Source organism: Camelus bactrianus, chromosome 17, assembly GCF_048773025.1.
Source record: "Camelus bactrianus isolate YW-2024 breed Bactrian camel chromosome 17, ASM4877302v1, whole genome shotgun sequence".
In the NCBI taxonomy this organism is placed as follows: Eukaryota; Metazoa; Chordata; class Mammalia; order Artiodactyla; family Camelidae; genus Camelus; species Camelus bactrianus.
In genome coordinates this window covers 9958546-9979467 of record NC_133555.1, presented here as the reverse complement: position 1 = coordinate 9979467, position 20922 = coordinate 9958546, and the positions used below count along the sequence as shown (strand labels likewise).

The 20922-nt window shown below is 49.4% G+C and overlaps 1 protein-coding gene across 2 annotated transcripts in view; it reads left to right on the top strand.

Moving 5' to 3' along the window:
* ITPR1 (inositol 1,4,5-trisphosphate receptor type 1) overlaps positions 1 to 20922 on the top strand; it is a 299832-nt gene that overhangs the window by 222626 nt on the left and 56284 nt on the right. For both annotated transcript variants that reach the window (XM_074344434.1, XM_074344433.1), the window contains 5 exons: positions 7743 to 7923; positions 9416 to 9669; positions 15625 to 15825; positions 17294 to 17404; positions 19626 to 19721. In XM_074344434.1, coding sequence (XP_074200535.1) covers positions 7743 to 7923; positions 9416 to 9669; positions 15625 to 15825; positions 17294 to 17404; positions 19626 to 19721 — 843 coding nt within the window. The remainder of the gene's footprint in view (positions 1 to 7742; positions 7924 to 9415; positions 9670 to 15624; positions 15826 to 17293; positions 17405 to 19625; positions 19722 to 20922) is intronic.

Sequence of the window (20922 nt, the reverse complement as noted above, 5' to 3'; positions counted from 1 at the left end):
TCAGCCCCGGAGGGCACCGTCGGAGGCCAGGTGCCTCACCAGCAGCCCCGGACACGCGCTGGAGAATGATTATCATCTTTTTCTTCTAGTCGAGTAGATCTCGGGGACCAAGACTCTAAACCCTCCCTGAATGCTTTCACACGAGTCCGTCCTGAGGTCTAAGCACAGTCTTGTCTGCTACACGGTGCCTTTCTTTTTTTTTTTTTTTTATAAGCCCTGTGTTGACTTGAGCAACCAAAGCAGCCTTCTTGCACTTGAAGAAGATTCCAAGGAGGCCCCTGCCACATTCTATTTCCTGTTCCACTGGTCATGGTTGTTTTTTTCTGGGGCCTCCTTTGTTTCCCTGTCTTTTGCTGGAAGAGACAGATGGCTATGTCCATGCACCCCACAGAAGATGCTGGCCTTTGGCCTCTGTAAGGAGGTTTGAGAATTGAACCGAGAGAAAATTTGGAGTCCGCTTCTTGTCCCTGGGTCAGAGGCCTGACCTCCCTCCCTGAAATCTGTGTGATTTCACTGTTACATATTGCTAGAGATGTTACTGCAGACAGTTTACCTACACATATAGTTACTTTGTAAGATAATGCCTATAAACTTTGTTTTTAAAAAAAAAAAAAAGGAAGTAGAATTTGTTGCTTGAGATGTCATTGATGAGTATGTGAGAAGCTGTTAGCATCCTGATCCACACGGGGTAGGCGCTTACCAGGTAGGGCAGACTTTCCCAGCAAGAGCTGCTTCTCTTGGGGCCTGGGAGACAGGAAAGGAGATGTGTGAGGCTCTCAGGTCTCAGAAGAAAAGTGATTCTTAGGGAACAGGTTGGACTTGGCTGCTTGCCAAAAAAATGAAACAAATTCAACTCGAGAAACAGCTTGAAGATCCACTGCTTCGGTCTTGACTTCGCAGCTCAGGCCCTTCCCTAGAGCCCAAGGGCCAGATGAGTTTGAGTGAGGTTCCCTTGTCCTCCAGCTCGCTCTCAGGCCTTGGGCATCAGCACTGAGCAGAAGGCAGCCTGGCAGGGCAGAGGAGTTGAGACATGATGTTTATCTGTGGCTTGTCAAGAGATGGCTTTCCGGTTTGGACGAGGTGGGAGCTCTTTTCAGAGGCATGAAGTTGAAATGTGGATGCCTTTCCAGCCCCTCCTTGCTTCGCTTCATCATTTCCTTCTTTTCTGCTTTAAAGTTTCTATTATTTCTGACCTCGTTAAGGCTGGTGGCATCCTCAGAGAGATGGATGAGCTGATAACTTCCAGATGTGTACTGGTTGAAACCCACCAAACCTTGCTAAAACATGTCCTCCTTAGAGCGAGTGCTAACATACACCAGAGGAGTGGTTGGTACTTACTGCCCGCTTCCGTAATTATCATGCATTTCCTGATGTCATGAATAGTTGGAAATATTGAGAAAAAATCACTCACGTTGGAAGACTTGGGACTGTCCGAGAGGATGGTCTGACACCAAGCTTATGTTCTGCCATGGGTAGCCTAAACTTTGAGAAGTGGAAGCCAAAGTATGGAAGCAAAAAGTTTTCTGTCTGTGTCTGAGGGCACCTGAATGGCTTCTGTAACAAGTGATATTCCAGCTGGACTTGTGTGCTAACTTCCTTCGTTGTTACGATTGCTGGGAATTGCTCTTCGTTGTGTTTTTGCCATCACTTGACGGGCAACCTTGACCTACCCGTACTGGCTGGAATTGTTTGTCTTTGGATGTTTGAGGCACGCTAGACTTGGGCCATCACACGACACCCAGCACATTAGTGGACCCACCTATCTTACCTGCTAACGCCTTTCCTTTGAGAGGGGCATTGACTGATTACACACCTTGCTTTTGAGTAGTTTCCTGTAGCAATCAAAGTGTTTTTCACATGGAGTGTTTCATAACTGCGATCTTGATGGACCCCAGCATCCATGTGATGCAGACAAGGCAGGTGATAAGAGACTTGTTTTTCACAGAAGGAGCCCGGGGCACAGATGCGGTTGATGCAGCTTGCCCAAGCTCACGTGCCTGGTTAGAGGTGAGCAGTGGCTAAAATTGAGGTTTCCAGACCTGCAGTTCTCCAGGCTCATGTGCCTCAGCCACGTGCATTTTACCACCCAGTTCATGGTTCATGATCTTTGGGTTTTGATTATTGTCATGGCTTTCTAAGGAAAGGACTCAAGACCTACAGTGGTTGTTGCATGGCAGTGGTTTGGTTAACAATCTGTAACTCCCAGCCCTGGCAAAGCTTTGAAGAGCAGAAGGGGCTGGTTTGGGAGCACATGTTAGCAAGTGCATCGGGCCCATTCACCTGTATTCCTGACACAGCCAGTCTGTACTGTGAGAAGAGTCTGTGTTTGTGCAGCTGAGAGACGCGGGGTGGTTGGTGGGGGAGTGTGTTATAAAAAGCCAAAAGGTGTTTGGAGTTTGACACACTCTGGCTCAGGTGAGAGGTGCTGAACACAGCAGGGTGGTTGAGGGCAAGGGCTGAAGCATCAGACAAATGGGGCTGAGTCCTGGGGCACTACCGCCACTTCCGAGCTGTCTGACTTGGCATGTCATGTGACCTCTCTGAGCCTCAGTGTCTTCATCCGTAAAGTGGGGATAGTAATAGCCCAGACCTCATAGGTAGTTATAAGGATTAAGTGAGATACCATGTACAAAGCACCTGGGCAGTGCCTGGCAAATTGGAAGTGTTCCGTTACCATTCACAGTAATATAATTTACAGAGCGGGACTCCCCAGGGAGGGGTGAAGTCTCAGGCAGTCACCAGTGTAGGAAGGAAACCCCACACCTCGTGGTTACCCTGTCACCAGCAGAGCATCTGTAGGAGCTGGGCAGGAATGGGTTTGTCCGGTTGGAGACAAGCCTTCAAGTCCTGGAGAAGGCAGGGCCAGGGCTGAGGTCCTCGTGTGCCAGAGGCAGGGTGAGAAGAGGAAAATCAGACTCCAGGGAAGAATTTCCATCAGCTCCTGGAAGCACAAGCATTCAGTACCACTCAGCAGTCACATTTTTCAAATTCTTGCACGTAGTCTGAGAACATAATTCATTCTGCAGCAGATAAGTAGGCACCCAGAGTGGGTGTCATGGGGTGTGTTGGTCAGAGTTGAGTTGTATGAGGCAGTCAGATAGAAAAGCTCACTCTCCAGATTCTCTCAAGGCCCACCATGGGGGTTTCTACAAGGTGGACCACCGCAGGGCGGAGATGCTTTCCTCTGGGGAAGGGTCAGAGTCTCGTAGCTGTCCCAGGAGTGCTGGGGCCTGCCCTCCCCATACCGTCCCTGTTCCTTTCAGGCCCCATCCTGGATCAGAGCTGTTTCTGCTTCTTGCTCCTGTCCCTTTGTGTAGCCGAGATGCCCGGAAAGGGCTCCTCCCATTACAATGGCCTCATGTCCTTGGAGGTACAGGCTGCCTGGCTCTGGGTTCCAGGGTTCAAAGCCTGTCTTTCACCCCCTCCAACCCTCTAGCTCGGGGAAGATGGCTTTTCAGTAAGGTGCTCATTCACTCACCTTCCCCGGTGTGTGTCTACTGCGTGGGAGGGCCAAGCATCTCCCATTCTTCCTCCTGGACCCTTTCCTGCTCAGGGTGACTGGGGCCGTGACCTCTTCCTCCTAAAGAAAGGAGTCCACCCCCAGCTCCTGCGCACTTGCGGCCTGTTTTCTGCTGGTCCCTAACCTCGGGCCGCCTCTGGTTTCAGAACCTGGGTGGGCTTGTCATAAATCACGCTCTGTTCCTTTGCGAGGACTTGGCTGGGTGTGGTAGGTGCGTGGCTGCCAGGCCAATCAAGGGATATTTTCTCACTTTTAAGAGTGACCCGAAAGGGCGGTTTCCTTATTATTTTAAACTAAAACCTCAGTTCCTTAATCCCCGTTTAGCTCAAGCAGCCTGAGGGGGGTAAAGCTTGTCCACTTGACAGCTATCTGAGAGCAAGAGTAAAACTCAGGCCATCCTGTCACCCAGCCACCCCTGAGCGTGGTCAGAAGGGACTGGCTTGGGATGTTCCATGGAGCCCTGGCGTTCCTCGGAGGAGCCTGTGTGTGTGTGTGTGTGTGTGTGTGTGTGTGTGTGTGTGTGTAGGGGTGCTGAAGTTCTGGTCCTCCAAGCTGTTGTCATTTTCTCTTCTCCTCGTGTACAAGATACAGCCACTTCCCTTCAGGAGACCAAGCCTCTTCCTTCCAGAGTATCTCTGTTGAGCTTCTTGATCAGGAGACTTGAAGCACCACTCCTGCCTCCCCTCGCTGCTGCACCACCTCCATGGCCTGAGCCTCCCCTGGACGTCCACACTAAGGTGTACCCTGAGTTCCTCGCCCCTGGTCAGCAGTCAGGAGGGGCTGGCCACTGTGAGCGTTACTGTGACTTATCTCCCTGGGGCTCCAGGACCACCCGTGAAGGATGCACCCTGCGATCATGCCCATCCAGCGGAGGAGGAAATTTGGGTTTGAGAGACGTTGTCTCTTTCTGAGGTGACACTGGCTAGAGTAGTGAGTGGTGTCGCTGAGGCCTGGTCTCTCTGACTCTGGAGACGGTTCTCACCATGTAGCTGCTCGGGCAGGCGATGACTTCACTGTGGGGATGGATATTTACGTGATGGTGGGACAGAAACAAAGCCAGCTCACTCAGTGGGCACCACGTCAAGAGCTTTGTGTCCACCTCGGCATCCTTCCACATGGGCTCAGAGATGCTGAGTTACTTGCCTGGGGTCACAGAGCCAGTGGGTAAGAGACCCGAGTCTTGAACCCAGGAGGTCCTACTGGAAAGCCTGCACTACTAACCCCTCCATTAAGAGACATTTTCCTTCCTTTGAGGCACCAGTGGTATCTCTCGTCTTGACTGTTAACCAAGAGGCATGATAGAGTTCACCTCTCTTTCCAGCATGATGGCCGGGTACCTCGGAGCCAAGTCCAAGACTACCCTGAATCACTTCTCATGACTTCCAGTCCCCAACCTTGTTTGATTCCAGTTTTCTGTATTTACTCCTGTCTTGCTATACCCCGCTGTCCATTTGGTTATTTTATTGATCACATTTTGTTTATACAGTGGCTTCAAATCCTTGAGGGGCTGAGGATAGTTATAAATAATGCTAAATAAATACACGGCCTGTTGCAGAAGCATATATAGAAGCATGTAATCCTCAGGCCGTTGCCCTTCTCTCATTTCATGCGAGGTCTCCTTGCCTTGACCCTATCAGTTGACATCCGTTGGGTTTCCTGGCTACATGTTAAGCGGTGATCGGCGTGTCTGTTGCACTGTTACAGACGACAGATGGTTGGCTGTAGCTGTGTATTTATTGACTTATTTCCTTTAAGTGCATTCACTTTCTTGAATGACCGGACTGTCCACGGATGCTTTTTAAGTTGCTTCCGTCCCATGATAAGACGAATGGGGCAGGAACTGAAGTTAATTGCCCCAAGCAGCTGCTTTCTCACACAGTCTCCCCGTGAACCCGTAGGGTGAGCTGTTGCATGACTTCTTTTAGTGGAGAATGCCATCACTGCGATGAGGTGGCCGTAGGTCCGTCTTAGTCCCACACTCGTCTCCTTTCGTCTGTCTGCGGACCCATTGGCTCTCAAAGCAGTGAACCATTGGAACTTGGTTTCTCATACTTGAACAATTTTCCAGAATTAATCTGTGTTAGGGGTTTATTTCTGCTGTGGCCACTGAATATAAGCAGAATCTGAGTGGGGTCTGAGGGAGCTGGGGAATCAAGTTCAGAGGAGCCGTAAAGGGTCGAGTTGTATTTGTTCTTTCATCAAATAACGATAGAGCACCTTCTGTGTGCTGAGCCTCTTCGGGGGGGCTCCAGAGATGGCTGTGAACCACACAGGGGAGGCACCTGCCCTCTGAGAGCTTGCACTCTGGCTAAGACAGAGAGTAAGTAGGTGAACAGCAAATAGAAGGGTTGTTTCAGAGGCCAGTTGCTATGAAGAATAAAACAGAATGTGACTGAGGAGGTGACATGAGTGGTATGAGTGAAGAATGGGGTACCCTAGCCATGGGAAGAGCCAGGAAAAGCAAGGAAGAACAGGGTGGTGGCCCTGAGTGTCTGCCAGCACCGTTTGCCAGCACTCTGCTAAGTCAGTGGATAAAAGGCTACTTTAGCAGAAGTCTTGAGGGTGATTATTGAACAACTGTGTCTTTTCTTTACAAAGCTGCCAGTTCATGGGGGTGTCAGGGTCCAGGCCCCTTTTTGCTCATCATTGTTTCTCCTATGATGGGCATAGTGACCAAGTCGTGACAGAGGCATGGTAAATCGTGGATGGATTGATGGACGAAATAGAATCTAAAAGAAAATAAAAGGCAGTGAAGGGCAATGGAGCACCCTAAAGACTTGAGCTTGTTCCAGAGAGTGGGTGTCTTGGAGAACAGCGACACACAGAGTGATAAGTCCAAGCCGTCGGCAGGTGGGGACTTGTCACTGGTACTTGGGAGTGGTTGGAAGGGAAAAGATGGAACCAGGGAGCACGCGCAGGAAGGATGGATCCTGTGTTGTATGTAAGAGACACCCAGAGGTAAAGAAGAGCAGGGAGAGGGAGAAGGAAGGGCACAATCAAGAAGTGCTTTGTGGGCAAATGAGGCAGACACCTGTCAGTGTAGCATGCGGGCTAGTGGCTGGAAGGAGGGTCCCAGTGATGGAGGTGCACGTGGGCAGATGGAAACATGGCGGCTCTCTGGGGCGGGGGGCCTGCTACATCAGGCGCTAAGTGTGGGGAGAGGTTACAGACGGAGGAGTTAAGGGCTTGAGGAGGCTGGTAAGATTTTGTGTTTCTTCTGGGATTACAAGCCTAGGGTTACCTTCTGTAGGGAAATGCCATCTTTCCAAATGGGGGAGGATATGAAATTGGCAGAAAGATCAACTGGGAGAAGCAAATATATTGTTTGGAGCTTTGTTTTCTTCCTCTGGAAATTGACCGTATTGTATTTTTATGTAAATAACTCACAACAGCGTGGTGTTTGCAAAGGGGTGAAAAGAGAATGCTCATAAATGAAGTTAAGACACCATATTGTGTTTTTACATCAACAATGTATACTATTGCTTGCAGTAGGTCCAAAAACAAAAAATGTGTATCCAAGAGGCGAGTTACCTGTTCATTGTGAGCTGCTTCATCTAACCATCCCTTTACCTGTCCTATAAAGATGCAATTTGAAAACCATCTTTTTTCATGAAGATTTTGGGATCACTCCAGCCCCGTGTCATCCTTGCCAGCTCTGAGCTTCTATAATATAATTGTCTGTGTAGCTTCTGGAGCACATTTTACTTATACACTTCAGCCTTACTTCTGCGTGTGTCACCGTAACCCGGTGCAGAGCCCTACAGGGGCAGGGAGCGCGTCCTACACATCTGTACGTGTCCACAAGGCTGTGCAAGGGGGAGGGCTCACAGAAGTCCTGAAACACGTGAGTGGCCGTGGCACAATCACCAGAAATACATTCTGTTTCCATTGTGGGTGGGGTTGGTTTGTATGTGTGCAGACGGTCGTGCTTAATTGGCTAAAGGTTGCCTGCCGTGCCTTAGCGTGCTTCCCAAGCCCGGGTGACTCCAGCTGCTCCAACTAAGACATCCCACAGCAGTGGCTTTAAAGGCTCCATGTAGGAAAACTCAGGCTGTAGACTCCAGAGAACAATAGTGCGTGGAACGGTGTTTACCCTTGGTCCGAGCTTAGACCACTGGTGAGGATTTGTGGCTGGCTCTGCTCTTGGTGAGGTTTCGGTGTCCCAAGTGGGGCGCAGTAACTGGTCTGTCAGTGTTGACCGTCTCTGGGTTCTCGTTGGCAGCACTCCTTCTTCTGCCGGTTGACAGAAGATAAGAAGTCAGAGAAATTCTTCAAGGTCTTCTACGACCGAATGAAGGTGGCCCAGCAAGAAATCAAGGCGACGGTGACGGTGAACACGAGTGACTTGGGAAATAAAAAGAAAGACGACGAGGTGGACAGGGACGCCCCATCCCGGAAGAAAGGTAAATCCCCCGCCCCGCGTGCAGCCCTTCATCCAGCTGGGCTGTGAACGTGCGCGGGATCCCTGGTTGTCCTTCAGTTTCCACGTGGCTTCTCGACTTCACACTGTTCTGATTGGGGCTTTCGGCAGAAGACGACCCGTCTGATGCAAGTCCTCCTCTGTGCCCTGAGCCGAATGCCTGCTGCTCGGGAGGCTCCTCTTGTTTCATAAACGAATATGCATTCTTGGTCCAGCTCAGGGTGTTATTGGCAGGAAATCCATCAATAATCTTTTCCTGTACAATTTTCCATTTAGTGTTAGAGAAACTTGAAGACAAACCCTTGAAAACTGGATGTTGTTTTTTTTTTTTTCTCACCTAATTCTCCCTTACTTTCTAAAATATTTGAGAGTTCATAAAGCTTTTTTCCTATTATCTCCCTCAAAGGGAAGTAATCATGGGGAGCATGTAGACTCAAAAGTGTTGGAGTCCAATGGCCGTGAGCAGGTTTGACCTTGGTTTTTTAAGTTTAGAGCTGGGCTTCTCAGCCACAGCACACCTGACATCTGAAGAGGGCCGTGCTGTCAGGGCTGTCCTGTGCGTTGCAGGCTCTTCAGCGGCATGTGTGGGCTCCACCCAGCTGGTGCCAGCAGCCTGCCCCCTACTTAAAATATCTCCAGATGTTGCCTGTCATCCCCTGGGTAGAGATGGGGTCAAAATCATCCCTTGTTTATAACCACTGGTCTAGAATGGGGATAAAGAGAAGAAAAAGAAGAATGGCTGGCATTTACTGAGTTCCTTCTCTGAACCAGGCACTGTCCAAAGTCCTTTACACGTGCTGCTTCATTTAGAACAAGTCATCCCTGCAAAATAGATGAAATTGTTACGCCCACTTTATAGATGAGAAAACTGAGGCACAGGGGTGGTAGTGAACTTGTTAAGGGTGTGCAGCTAGTAGGCACTAGAGCCAGGGTTTGAACCCAGGAGGTCTGGCTACAGAGTCTCATGCTCCTGCGCCTCGTGCCCGGTTACCTTACAGAGTTACTCCAAGGATTCGGTAAGATGATACACAGAAAGTGCTTAATCACGGTGCCTTGGCACTTAGAAAAGGGATCCATCAATTGTCGCTACAGTAACAATTACAATTTGCTTGGCATTATGTTGACCCTCTCAGGAACATTCTGGAGGTGGACATCACTGATGCTTTCCCATTTTAGAGATGAGGAAGCTGAGACCCAGAGTCATAGATCTGTGAGGTTGACACAACCTGCACTCCTTTTCCTCTAAACCACAGGGCAAGCATAGGTGAAATGTTAGAGCCACGAGCGTGTTGGCAGGGCTGGACCCAGTTTTAATCCTGAGGACGGAGGGAAGATGGTGACTTCTTTGAGTATTTTGCTGACTTGGAGAGGCTGTCTGGTGAATACCAGAACTTAGGTTCTGAACGTCATCTTGGTGTGCTGAGTAAGGCTCCTGGGGGTGCAGCAGCATTGACCATCCTATGTTTGCATTCCAGCCAAAGAGCCTGCGACACAAATAACAGAAGAGGTCCGGGATCAGCTCCTGGAGGCCTCTGCTGCCACCAGGAAAGCCTTCACCACCTTCAGGAGGGAGGCCGACCCCGACGACCACTACCAGTCCGGGGAGGGCGCCCAGGCTACAGCAGACAAGACCAAGGACGACCTGGAGATGAGTGCGGTCATCACCATCATGCAGCCCATCCTCCGCTTCCTGCAGCTCCTGTGCGAGAACCACAACCGGGACCTACAGGTGAGGGCCGGGGGGCTGGCAGGGCTGCAGCTCCTCCCAGCTGCCACCACTTCCTCTGATGTCCCAGCTCCGTACCCTTCAGCTGGTTTCTCTGAGTTGAGGACCCAGGATGATTCTCGTTATCTGGGCAACGGAAGTGTTTCTGTGTCTGTCTTCCCCATCATCTCCACAGGGACTGGGGCCAAGACTGTATCTCTTGCTCACTAGTGTAGGTACCACCTGCTCCATATGTATTTGTTCCGTGTGTGTGCGCGCGTGTGCGCTCTCGCGCACGTGTATGTGGTAGCCTGCCACTGCTGGGCATACAGATGCACAGGTAAAACTTGGATGGATGGGTGGATGATGAAATATACTAGACCTACAAAATCTGGTTGTTCATAGAAACTCAGAAAATTCTAATCAAGCATTTGTTGACTGAATGAAGTGACTTTCTCATGTTATACAAATAAATATTCAAAGATACTTAGCTGGTTATTCCAGAAATTCTTTTTTTGCTTTTTTGTTGTTGGATGATAACAGTGGCCAAGGTTTACTGAGCACCTAGAATATCCTGGATGCTGAGTGTTACCTGTATGATTACACTTGTTATGGATGAAGAAACCGAGATGCACAGGGCCAGGAAGGGAATGTAGAGCTGGGCCTGGAACCCAGGCGGTCTGATGGTAGAGTTTGTGCTGGCTCCAGAGATACCGTTGGTTCTGAGTGGGCATAGATCTGCAGGGCCGTCCCTGCCCAGGAGAGGCGCACTAGGGCACCGGGTCCTTGGCCATGACCTGGTTTTGCTGCTGACTGATGAAGAAAACACCCCTCTCTGCTTGAAAGGGATGAGGATGAACAAGAACTGTGTGTCTAAACTCCTCTAAGGTAGAATGTTCTCTCCTAAAATAAGTTGGTGGTGGTCGTTTTGCTTATATGAATAATGACAGTTTGAAAAGAAAATAATTCTAGTCCAAACATAGCAAGGGGAAGGTGCAGCCTTTAAGTATTTGCACTGCTGACTTTATGCACCAGGTGATTTGATGGCCTTTCACATGTAGCTGTGGCCAGACCATTCAGTGCCGCCACCATACGTCACTCGCACTGAAAACCTGCCACAGAATCTCTGGATAAGCTGAGTAAGAAATTATGTTGTTTAAACAGGAAGACAGAACAATGAACCTGAAGTGGGTGAATCCTGCAGTACGATACCTTCTGTGCTGATTTTTATTTTCAGTCAAATTGGTCTAAGAGCCTGGACTTTGAAAAAGCGTCCAGATCCAAGGTCTTCCACTAGCTAAATCTGGCCCACCCTTCAAAATGAAGAGGTGTCTGTGAGCCCCGCTCCTGGCCAGGCTGGGGCCCGGGCTCTTTCTCCGCTTTGCCGCCCGCTCCCTTCCTCCGTTGACGTTCCTGGCTTGATCTCTGTGCACGCTGGAGTGTGCAGTCTTGGCTGTCAGGCTTTTCTTGCCTGTTGCTCAAACATTCCTACCTGGGACGTGGAGCACATTGGCCTGGACTGTCCAGCTCCATCAGGTAGAACGGAGCCCTCACAACCCAGAGGTCCCGGATTTGGTGACTATCTCATTGGCTGCTATTTCTCTGTCTGATGGCTGACTGTGTCCCTTCCACTTTTTCTGTCTATACCGTTAATCACCAAGGAGACAGACCAAGGGAGTGTGACAACGTGGGAAGCCAGGCTGTCCCACCAGCAGGAAAACAAAGGCTGCAGCTCGATTGTGGCATCTTTGTGGGTGGGGCCCCCACCCTGCTGCAGAGGCGGTTTCTAGGCTGACTTTAGAGGTCAGTGGCCTGTATTGGTCCCCTGTGCCGATGTCACTGGTCTCTACCAACCTCGGGCTCCAAAGGAGAAGAGGATTGAGACGATGCCTGTGTAAGTTCATGTCGTCATCTCGGTGAGCACCTGCTCTGTGCCCGGCCCTGGGGCTGATGGAGATCCCACCCCTCCCCTCACAGAGCTGAGCGTCTAGGTGGGAGCTCTGGCAAGTGGGAGACGGCAGTGCAGCGGGTCAGTGCTGCAGCGGCGGCATCGTCGGGCTCTTGTGGGCTCCGAGCAGGAGAACCCACACAACGTGCTGGGTCCAGGAAGGCTTCTCAGAGAGGCCGATGGCTGCTGAGTTCTGAACTAACAAAACTCAAGGCTGCCTTGAGTAGAGTCCATCCATGAATGTCAGAGGGGCGGTCCTGATGGGCTTGTTTCCTGAGCCTGGTTCTGGGGTCACAGACCTGTTCAGCCTTCCGTCAGCCCCCTTGACCTCCCTCCTTCACTGCGCACCCAGTGTCCGCTGTGCAAGCAGGGTGCACGAGTTCACCACTTCTTATTGGAAGTCTTCACCATCTTTTCCTGGTACCTTAGCTCTTTGCAAAACTCTGCTTTGAATTAATTCCTTAAGAACCCCGTGGGCAGACGCACCTTTTAATGGATCCTTCTAAAACTCTGTTCTCCAATACACCGCTCTGTGGAAAACCATGGTATTGGGGGAAGAGGGCGTGTACCGTATATTTTAACAGATATTTTTTTAAAAACTTGGCAGCTTAACCTTTGAAGGTACCATAAAGCCAGTGATTTTAAACTTTTTTGTTTGGAGCTGCAGAATCGTTTAAACATCTGGGGCAGAAGTGTACTACATAAAGCAGATGAGGGCTGCTTTGTTCAGAGTAGAAACTACAGAGTAGAACTTTCCTTTCCTCCCTCACCTGCAAGAACCCTGGGAGGTGGGACATTCCAGGGGTCCTCCAGGGTTGTGCAGGGTCTCCCAGTTGGAAAACCAGTGATCTGGACAGCGGTTCACAACAGTGAAGGTCGCTTGCATCTTTAGATACCCACTAAAGCAGACACACTGAGGTAGTAATAAAATTGCTCTGAGAAGATGATGTTGGTAGGTATCTGGATCTCAAGATGCTGGTTTTAAGTGAGACTCAACTACTATGAACTCTGCGTGGTTGGCAGTTTTCTGGAACAGATGGTGGATCTCTGGGTCAGGGTTTCCTTGCAGATCTGAGGGAGAAGACTTTCTCACCAGGAGAGAATTATCGGCTCCCTGGAATAAGGAAGTGTGTAGATAAGGTCAGAGAGAGCAGGAATTCAGCCTTTTGAAGTTGCCCAAAGTTTCTTGTCATATTTACAACCTTAACTTTCCTGTTGGTGAGTGCTCAGTAGAGATAAAGCACCACGTTTGATTTGGCCCCCAGGCAGTTGCTGCCTTTAGTGAGCTTTGTTCGCAGCAGTGAGAAATGTGATGGGAAGGACTGTTTTTGAACCATTTTCCATGTGCTTTTGAACCGTCGCCTGGGAGGCTGTCTTGCCTTTCACCTTGGTTAAGGAATGCGGGTCCTGATCTCTCTCCACTGAAGTCTGTGTGAGCGCAGACTTGAAGTCTTTGATTTCCTTAATCGGCTCATCTTGACTTGATCACCAGGCCTCCAGGGAAGACCACAGGAAGAACTGGGTTTCTCTAGCCTGGACAAGCTGGGCCGGGCGGTGTGTGCTCAGGGTGAACTCTATGCCTTGAGCACAGGAGGAGTTCCTTTGGCCCTTTAGCGAGTGGCGTGCCTCTTTTTGTCGCGGACAAAAGAAAATGGATCTCACTCAGGAAGGAGATATTCTGGCTAGATACTCTGCAAAAACTGTGAGAAATGGGAGAGGCTTTCAAGACACGGCAGCCACGATCCTTCCTGGGGCGTTTGAAACATATCAGCCTTGATGGCTTCCCAAGTCCCCCTTCCTCCATTCGTTTGGTTTAGTTCAGACATTTCAGCCAGTGCGTATGAAGCACCTGGCCTGAGCCAGTCCCCGTGCTGGCTGCCTGCCGGTCACCTGTGCTGTCAGCACGGCCATGGGCAGAGTAGGCAGACGTCTCGAAGTGCAGCACTAAGGGTGAGGCGGGCTGCGAGAGGGGGTGTGGTGCTCCCATCTCACTGGAATCAGGATGGAGGAGCAGGGAGGGCTTCCTGAAAGAAGTGACCGAGACCCCATCCTGAAGGAAGAGTAAGTAATCAGGGTGGAGACAGGGAGAGAGTGACAGGCAGAAGGAGTAGTGGGGCTGAAGCCCTCGAGATGAGAGAATGAAGGGTGCCTAAAGAGCAGGGAGAAGTTTGTTCCTCCCAGACAGAGAGGGGCATGATGGGAGAGATGACGTCACTGGGCAGAGAGGGGCATGATGGGAGCGATGATGTCACTGAGCAGAGGGGGGCATGATGGGAGAGATGACATCACTGGGCAGAGAGGACATGGTGAGAATGGTGACACAGGAGTTGAAGAGGCAAATGGACCTTGAGAGCCATGCTTCAGATTTGAGCTTTGGACAGCCAGGCCCTCTCCTGCCTCTTCCTGAGTACTCCTCCACCCCGCGGCTGCAAGGTGAGGGGCTCCACCAGGTCCGCAGTCAGGTAGCATCTTTGCGGAGCAACTGGAGCTGGAAATGCTGTGGAACTCTCCTCTGGCTTCCTGTGGCCCTTAGAAAAGTGGTCACCTTAGGAAAGCACACATGGTCCCAAATCACCTGTCCCCCTACCTCCCACCCAGACCTGAATGATGGTTCAGTTTTTAGACTAGTTAGGAAGGCTTGAGCATAAGGGACTGAGGTTAACTTGGGGTGGGAGTAGTGGTGGGGGCTGGTTAGTTGGATGTTGAGTCAAGCATTAAATTGGATTACCAGCTCTTAATGTGTGCATTTATAAAGGTTTTAATTATCCAAGGAATGCATGGATATATTCTTTCTGTGAAGGTTTAAATGAAAATAAGTATTTAGTGGAAAAAAAAAAAAACTGTCTCTCTCTCCATCCCTACTTCTCACCCAGAGAAAACTGTCGTTGGTTTGGACAGTATCCTTCCTGTCCTTGTTCCATATATTTGGATGGGAGCATTGGATACATACTGACCTACTATTTGCCTTTTTGATTTTTTAACTTAACAGTATATCCCAGAGATCTTTCCACATTGGCACATTTGGACCTACTTCAGTGTTTCCAATTTGTAGTATTAAACAATGTTGATACACTATAATTTGTTTATTCCCCAGCTGATGGGCATTTAGGTTGTCTTCAGTTCTTCACTCTCATGCACAGTGTGGTAGTGAACATCTAATACATAGCTTGTGAGTAGAAGTCACTGTTTCATAGAAGTGGAATTACCAGGTCAAAAGTTACACTGTTTTATCTTCTGATTACCTCTTTTTTATAGTACCAATTTTCTATAGTAAACGTGTAACTTTTGTAACTATACACAGAAGAATATTTGTAGTTTATTTTTGCTTTTTTAAGAGATGACTGGAGTCTGTGACCAAATATCTCATCTTCATCAGAACAGACTCTGTGTTATGAGGTGGCTGAATGTGACTTGCTGTATTTTATTGAGGAAGTTCCTGCTCTTTGGTCTCTTGTTAACATTACAAAATTACCCAAGTACCTACTTGGGCACACACACAAGCACACATATGCTTAATCACATTTATTTCTTCCTTTAATAATGGAAATGGCCTCACAAGATAATCCAGGTTCCTGCCACGGCAGTAGGCTCAGGCCAGCCTGCAGCCCTTTATTTTGTGATGAACCATCCTCAGTACGAGGATCTGAGGATCTGGGCGTTCAGTGGCCAGACCGCACCATCGTCTTTTAAACGTAACCACTGCCCTGGGAAGTGTCGAAGGACTCTGAACTAACATGTGGTAGGTGCAGAGGTGGTCTGGAGTGGGAAGGAGTGAAATGAGAATTTTGAAAGGTTATGGGGGTCTACAGTGCGTTGTCAAAGAGGAGCTCTCCCCAACTGCATCCCGGACAAAAGCTCCTTGGAGAACAAGCCGCAGCGTTGGTGGCCATTGCCGTAGACCGCGTCCCCAGGTGACCATCGTGGGGGCTGACCCTTCTGTTCAGCGATGCATTATCAAAATGGCGGAATAAATGACCTTTTCCCTCTTCTCCCTCCTCTGCTCCCCCACCCTGGGACCTGCCCAATTGCAGAACTTCCTTCGTTGCCAAAATAACAAGACCAACTACAATTTGGTATGTGAGACACTGCAGTTTTTGGACTGCATTTGTGGAAGCACAACCGGGGGCCTTGGTCTTCTGGGGCTCTACATAAACGAGAAGAACGTGGCCCTCATCAACCAAACCCTGGAAAGTCTGACCGAGTACTGCCAAGGACCTTGCCATGAGAACCAGGTAATTCCATGTTTATTTTGGGGTGGGGGAATGAAGATTTGTCACTTTGAAACGTTGACCGTTGCTTAGCACCTCCCTGTCGACCTAAGGACTCAGTTGAACCGGGGGCCCTTCTGCAGCATTGAGGAGGGAGTTCTCGGGTTTTATGAAGCTTCAGATGTGACCTAATCACGGGCATCGCAGGGCTTGCCCTGGGTGTCCATGCCCAGCTTTGTTGGCCTGAATGGTCCAGCTCTAACTGAACTAGGGATACACACTAAAGTTGGAGCTCATAAGACCTGAAGTCTGGACTCTGTTTTTAAATACTGGGAAGTGGCTAGTTCACGGAAGGAGTTTTCAACTTAGCTAGAGAGAAAAACCTCGCTACACGTGGGACAGCTTGAAAATAATCTGAGGAGAGGTAGGGCTGAGGCTTTGGCACCACAGACATTGAGAGAAGAAAACAGCCCGTCAGTCTTGACTTAGGCATCTCAAGAAGTATATTTTTGGAGCGGAACCCAGTGGTTTCTTGAGTAGAGTCATTGCTTATCCATGACGTCTTCAAGATTTTGTGAGTTTTTGCACAGATGCTAGAATGAGTATGATTTTTCACTCACATTATAGTTATATCCTGGCTGGAGAGGGCAGGCCAGTGCTTACATGGCCCATTATAAACTCTGGCCAGGGAAGGTATGATATGCTTTGTTTCTTGGGAAGCAAGGCCAAAACCTTCGCCAAGAGGAGAACAGCTTACAAGAGGGACAACTCGCTGTGTATTAACAACCTGACCTTAGTTGCCCACGAATATGACACTAGCAATTTGTTAGATCCACTTTTCCTCTCCTGGTTTCCAGGCAAGACAGATGGCGTAGTCTGAGTTAAAGTAAAGAGGAACAAAAAAATTGACAGCAGGTTTGTGGGGAAAGGCTTTATCTGACATCTAAGCGAGTTTCCTTATAACCTCAAGTTAGCTTTTCTGCCAAGTAGAGGTCTGTGGAAAGGAGCAGACTGGAGTGGCTTCTGCTGCACATGGGGATCTTACCTGGGGGAAGGTGATTGATTCTGATATCGTGTGAATTAAACAGGAAACTTGCTTTCCAAGCTTAAGCTTTAAGCCAGAGTATGCAATACGAAAACCAAGTGATGTAGAGAGAATGGAACACACCTTTAAAGGGGAAAAAGGCATTTAGAACCCAGAATCAGTCACACACTGTATTTTCCCTTAAGAACAAAAGCCCACTGCACTATTTGGATTAGACACAACCAATTTATCAGTTACAGTGCATGGGGACTTTCCTACTGTTTACTGTTAATTCTGAAACTAGAGATTTTCATCTGTCTTTTATTTTTACCACTTTCTCACGGAAAATTTGCAGCTCTCCCCTAGAGACATTGCTGGGAGCGGCAAGCCTTGTGTTGAAATAGCAGCTTAGCATGCTGGCCTTTGACGTCTGATTTATGACCAGTGTCCGTGTGTCTCTTTTCTCAGAACTGCATAGCCACCCATGAATCCAATGGCATTGACATCATCACAGCCCTGATCCTTAATGACATCAACCCTCTGGGGAAGAAGAGGATGGACCTTGTGCTGGAACTGAAGGCAAGTAGGAATTGAAAGCAAAAGACAGTAGTAGCCTTCGGAAGGAGTCACTTTTGTGTGTTGCCTCCACACGTGACACGGTCAGTGTTGTGCAACTAAATATAAAAGACTGTTCTTTGAAACTAAATGAATGAGACACATAGCAAGTTCTGACTAAAATGCAGAACTTCGGTGTTTCCCTTCCCACCCTTAGGACAGGCTACCAGCTCTTCAATCTCAGGTCACAGGAATGAGAGCTCATCACTCAAACTTCAGACGCGAGTTTGAACAGCAATCCAAGAACTCAGAGCCTTGATTCCGAAAGCCACAGCCAGAGAAACAATGGGAACTCCACTCCCTCTGTGGTCTCTGACTTTACTCCCATTGAGGAAAAAGGGCCGGGTTGAAGAATAGTAGCAGTAAACCTATCTAGGACCAAAAAAAATTGTATTTGTACCTTATCAGGGAACATCTTTTTTCTGTTCTGTTGTTGATTTAGCAGAAGGGAGGTTTCTAAACGTTGGGTTAAAATAGGGAAGGTTACACTGGCCAGTATCGTGCCTCCAGGCCTCTGATGAGTTTCTTTGCATCGTGTACAATCAGTGGATGACAGATGACTAATGTAGAAACACCGTCGACCTGCTGACTCTCTCGAGTACCAAAATAGTTTTATGGGGTGAAAGCAGTGACTTCAAGGTGCTTAAGCTGCTGGGTTTACAGGCCGGCCTCTTGTCTATTTGAGAAGCTGGTAAACCACCCCCAATGTTGACTTCTCGAGCATACCAAAATAAATGATTTAAAAAATAAAAATAAACAAACAAAAGACCCTCCCTCTTACTGAGGGGTTCCAAAGATTCTCTAAGGGTCCACAGATTCAATTCTGAGAATTGAACTGGGAGCCCATCCTGGTACCTAAAGTGTATTTTGAAACGTGTGAGCTTCCCTGAGCGCATTTCCTTCCTCGCTGTTCACATGTCGGGGCACGATGAGATCTGCCCTGCATCTTAGCCCAGATGCAGCACTGAGTCCTTTATCCCTGTTGCGGAAGACCCTGGAACTACAGGGTTCAGCCAAAAAGTCAATCTGTATTTATGGCATCTCTGATGTCGTAGGAAAGGAAGGTCATTAGGGAAGGTGATACCACGGAAACCCACAGGAACGGCACATTTGTTTCTGTTTTTATTTTTGTGTGTCAAACTGAGAGTCCAAACTCATAGTTGGTTGGGGTGCATGGTTTAAATGGAATTTTTTAATTTTTTTTGTTGCTATTTTTAACTCCTGTTTTAACAAATCATGTTGTAGAAGCAACCCAAAGATCATTTAAGCTCCTGTCCCTGGCTCCCATTTATCAGAATGTGTATGCTGAGAGCCTGAAAGAAACTGAGAATTTCTTGCACTCCTGGTCAGCATTTCAGTGGCTTTTTCACCTAATCCAGTAGGTTATTACAGAAATTTCTGCCTTGTGAAAAGCCACCATTTGATAGCACAGCCACACAACTGAACTGCTGTGATCTGTGCTTGAGGAGGAAAAAACACCCTTCTCACCCAAAAGAATAAGTGTGGAGTCTCAGACACAAAGAAGCATGCAGATGGCCATAGGTCTGGGACCTAAAGTGATCTCAAGCTAAGAAGGGCAGGGTGTGGGCCCATGAAAACTTTGAAACTGATGAGAAAGCATGGTTTGGCAAGGACACCGTCCTCCCTTGGGTCACTTTTGTTAACTGGTGTCGGCTGTATTCTCATAATAATATGAGGGGTTAGGAGAGCTGATAGCACTATTTCAAGACAGGGGGGAATTAGCCTCATTGCCTGCCTTCTCTGGCCTGCAAGACTGAATAATGGTGTTTATAATCACCCCCACCCGCCCCCTGAAAGGCGTCATGGGTCTAAACAGCAGGTGCTTCCTGACCACTGTCGTCATGAGGGTCACAGCAGACCCATAAGCACCCATATTTCAATGTCCAGTTTCCACCAGGACACGTACCAAGTAACATTACGGAGCAACTATGCCCAAATAGGTGCCTCTTTGACCCTCTTTGATCAGATTCTGCAGAAGGATCTTGGGGGTCTAAGTGTCACGGGCTCTGTAGGGTGTGGCTGGTTTGGGACACCCATGACCCTCCTGTGGGGCAGACTGTCTGTTTAGCCGGGATGCAGCCCTCGGTGAGCAGGGCCGGTGACTCAGGGCAGCCGCCCCCAGCAGCGCCTCTCCATTTCCCCCTCCCTTTGTGTCTCCAATCAGAACAATGCTTCGAAGCTGCTCCTGGCCATCATGGAGAGCAGGCACGACAGCGAAAACGCCGAGCGGATACTCTACAACATGCGGCCGAAGGAGCTGGTGAGCGGGGTGGCGGGCCCCTGGCCGCGGCACCAAGCGCAGGCGGCCGGCTTCCTTGAGCTTCCTTAACGATGCCGACAATCAGAAGCGTAAAGAGAACGTCTGATCGCAGCCCCTGATTGGGGTAGAGAAGTCAGCCCTGCGTTGAATAAGTGTCCTCTGCCCTCGGCGTGGCCGCACCTGGAAGCCTGGCTCGCCCGTTTCCCTCCCGGGGGGCAGTGGGGACGAGGTCTGGGAGCCCGTGACTGGCACGCACATCCCTCGCTCCGCCCCTTTTCTGGGTCACCCTGGCACGCACGGGAACTCCCTGAGCCGCAAGCAGTGATAACATCACCCAGTCCAGAGGGCTGCTGCGTAGACTGGCCAGGAGGATCCCACGGCGCCCTTAGCCCGGTGCCCGCGGTGACCCGCCCGAGTGCAGTGCTGCCTCTTCTCACTGCCCACTCGCGGCTCTGTTTGCCGTGTCTTTGTCCAGGACTCAAGAATTCATGTCTCTTCTTGCTGCCGATAGTCTGGGCAGCAGAAGAGTGTTTCGGGGGTGCCGATGTTTTAGGGTTTTTTTTTTAAAGAAAACACAATCCTGTTTAATTTCTTCGGGGTGTAGTTCACAATTGCCAGTGACTTCCAGGCAGGGAGTCAGGGCTGCGAACCGTGAGATAGGAGCTATCAGAGACGGTGAACCGAGCTGAGGACCGAGCTCTGTTTGGACTCTTTCCCACGTAAATAAACCTTAACTGACAGACCTAAATGAGGGCACTAAAACTTTCCTGCCGCCTGGCGATCCGGGTGCACTCGAGGCCAGGCTCAAGCCCCTTTATGTGCTCCTTTAAATAAAGTTAGCAGCCAGCCAGTGCTTTGATCTCCCAGGTCAGGAGTGAGTTCTCAGCCTGGGATGGAAAGTCCTCTCTGAGTTTACATAACAGCTTATGTAACTGCGGCTGGGGGACTGGGGAGCCCAGGATCAGTTGCACTTGAGGGGGCACGGAATGACTTTGCAGAGACCCCACTCCTGTTCCCAGGAGCACACTCCAGGCTTGGGTGAGGGAAACAGCAGCAACCAGGGCTCTGGGTGCCACCGGCCCCCAGGTCGCCCCCTTGTGGTTGAATAGTATCATTCCCAGCTCATGCGGAGGAGTCTAAGGCTTCTTGGACCAAACTCGGTTCTGAGAACCCACGTAGCAGAGATGTTCTTGTGTCCGGA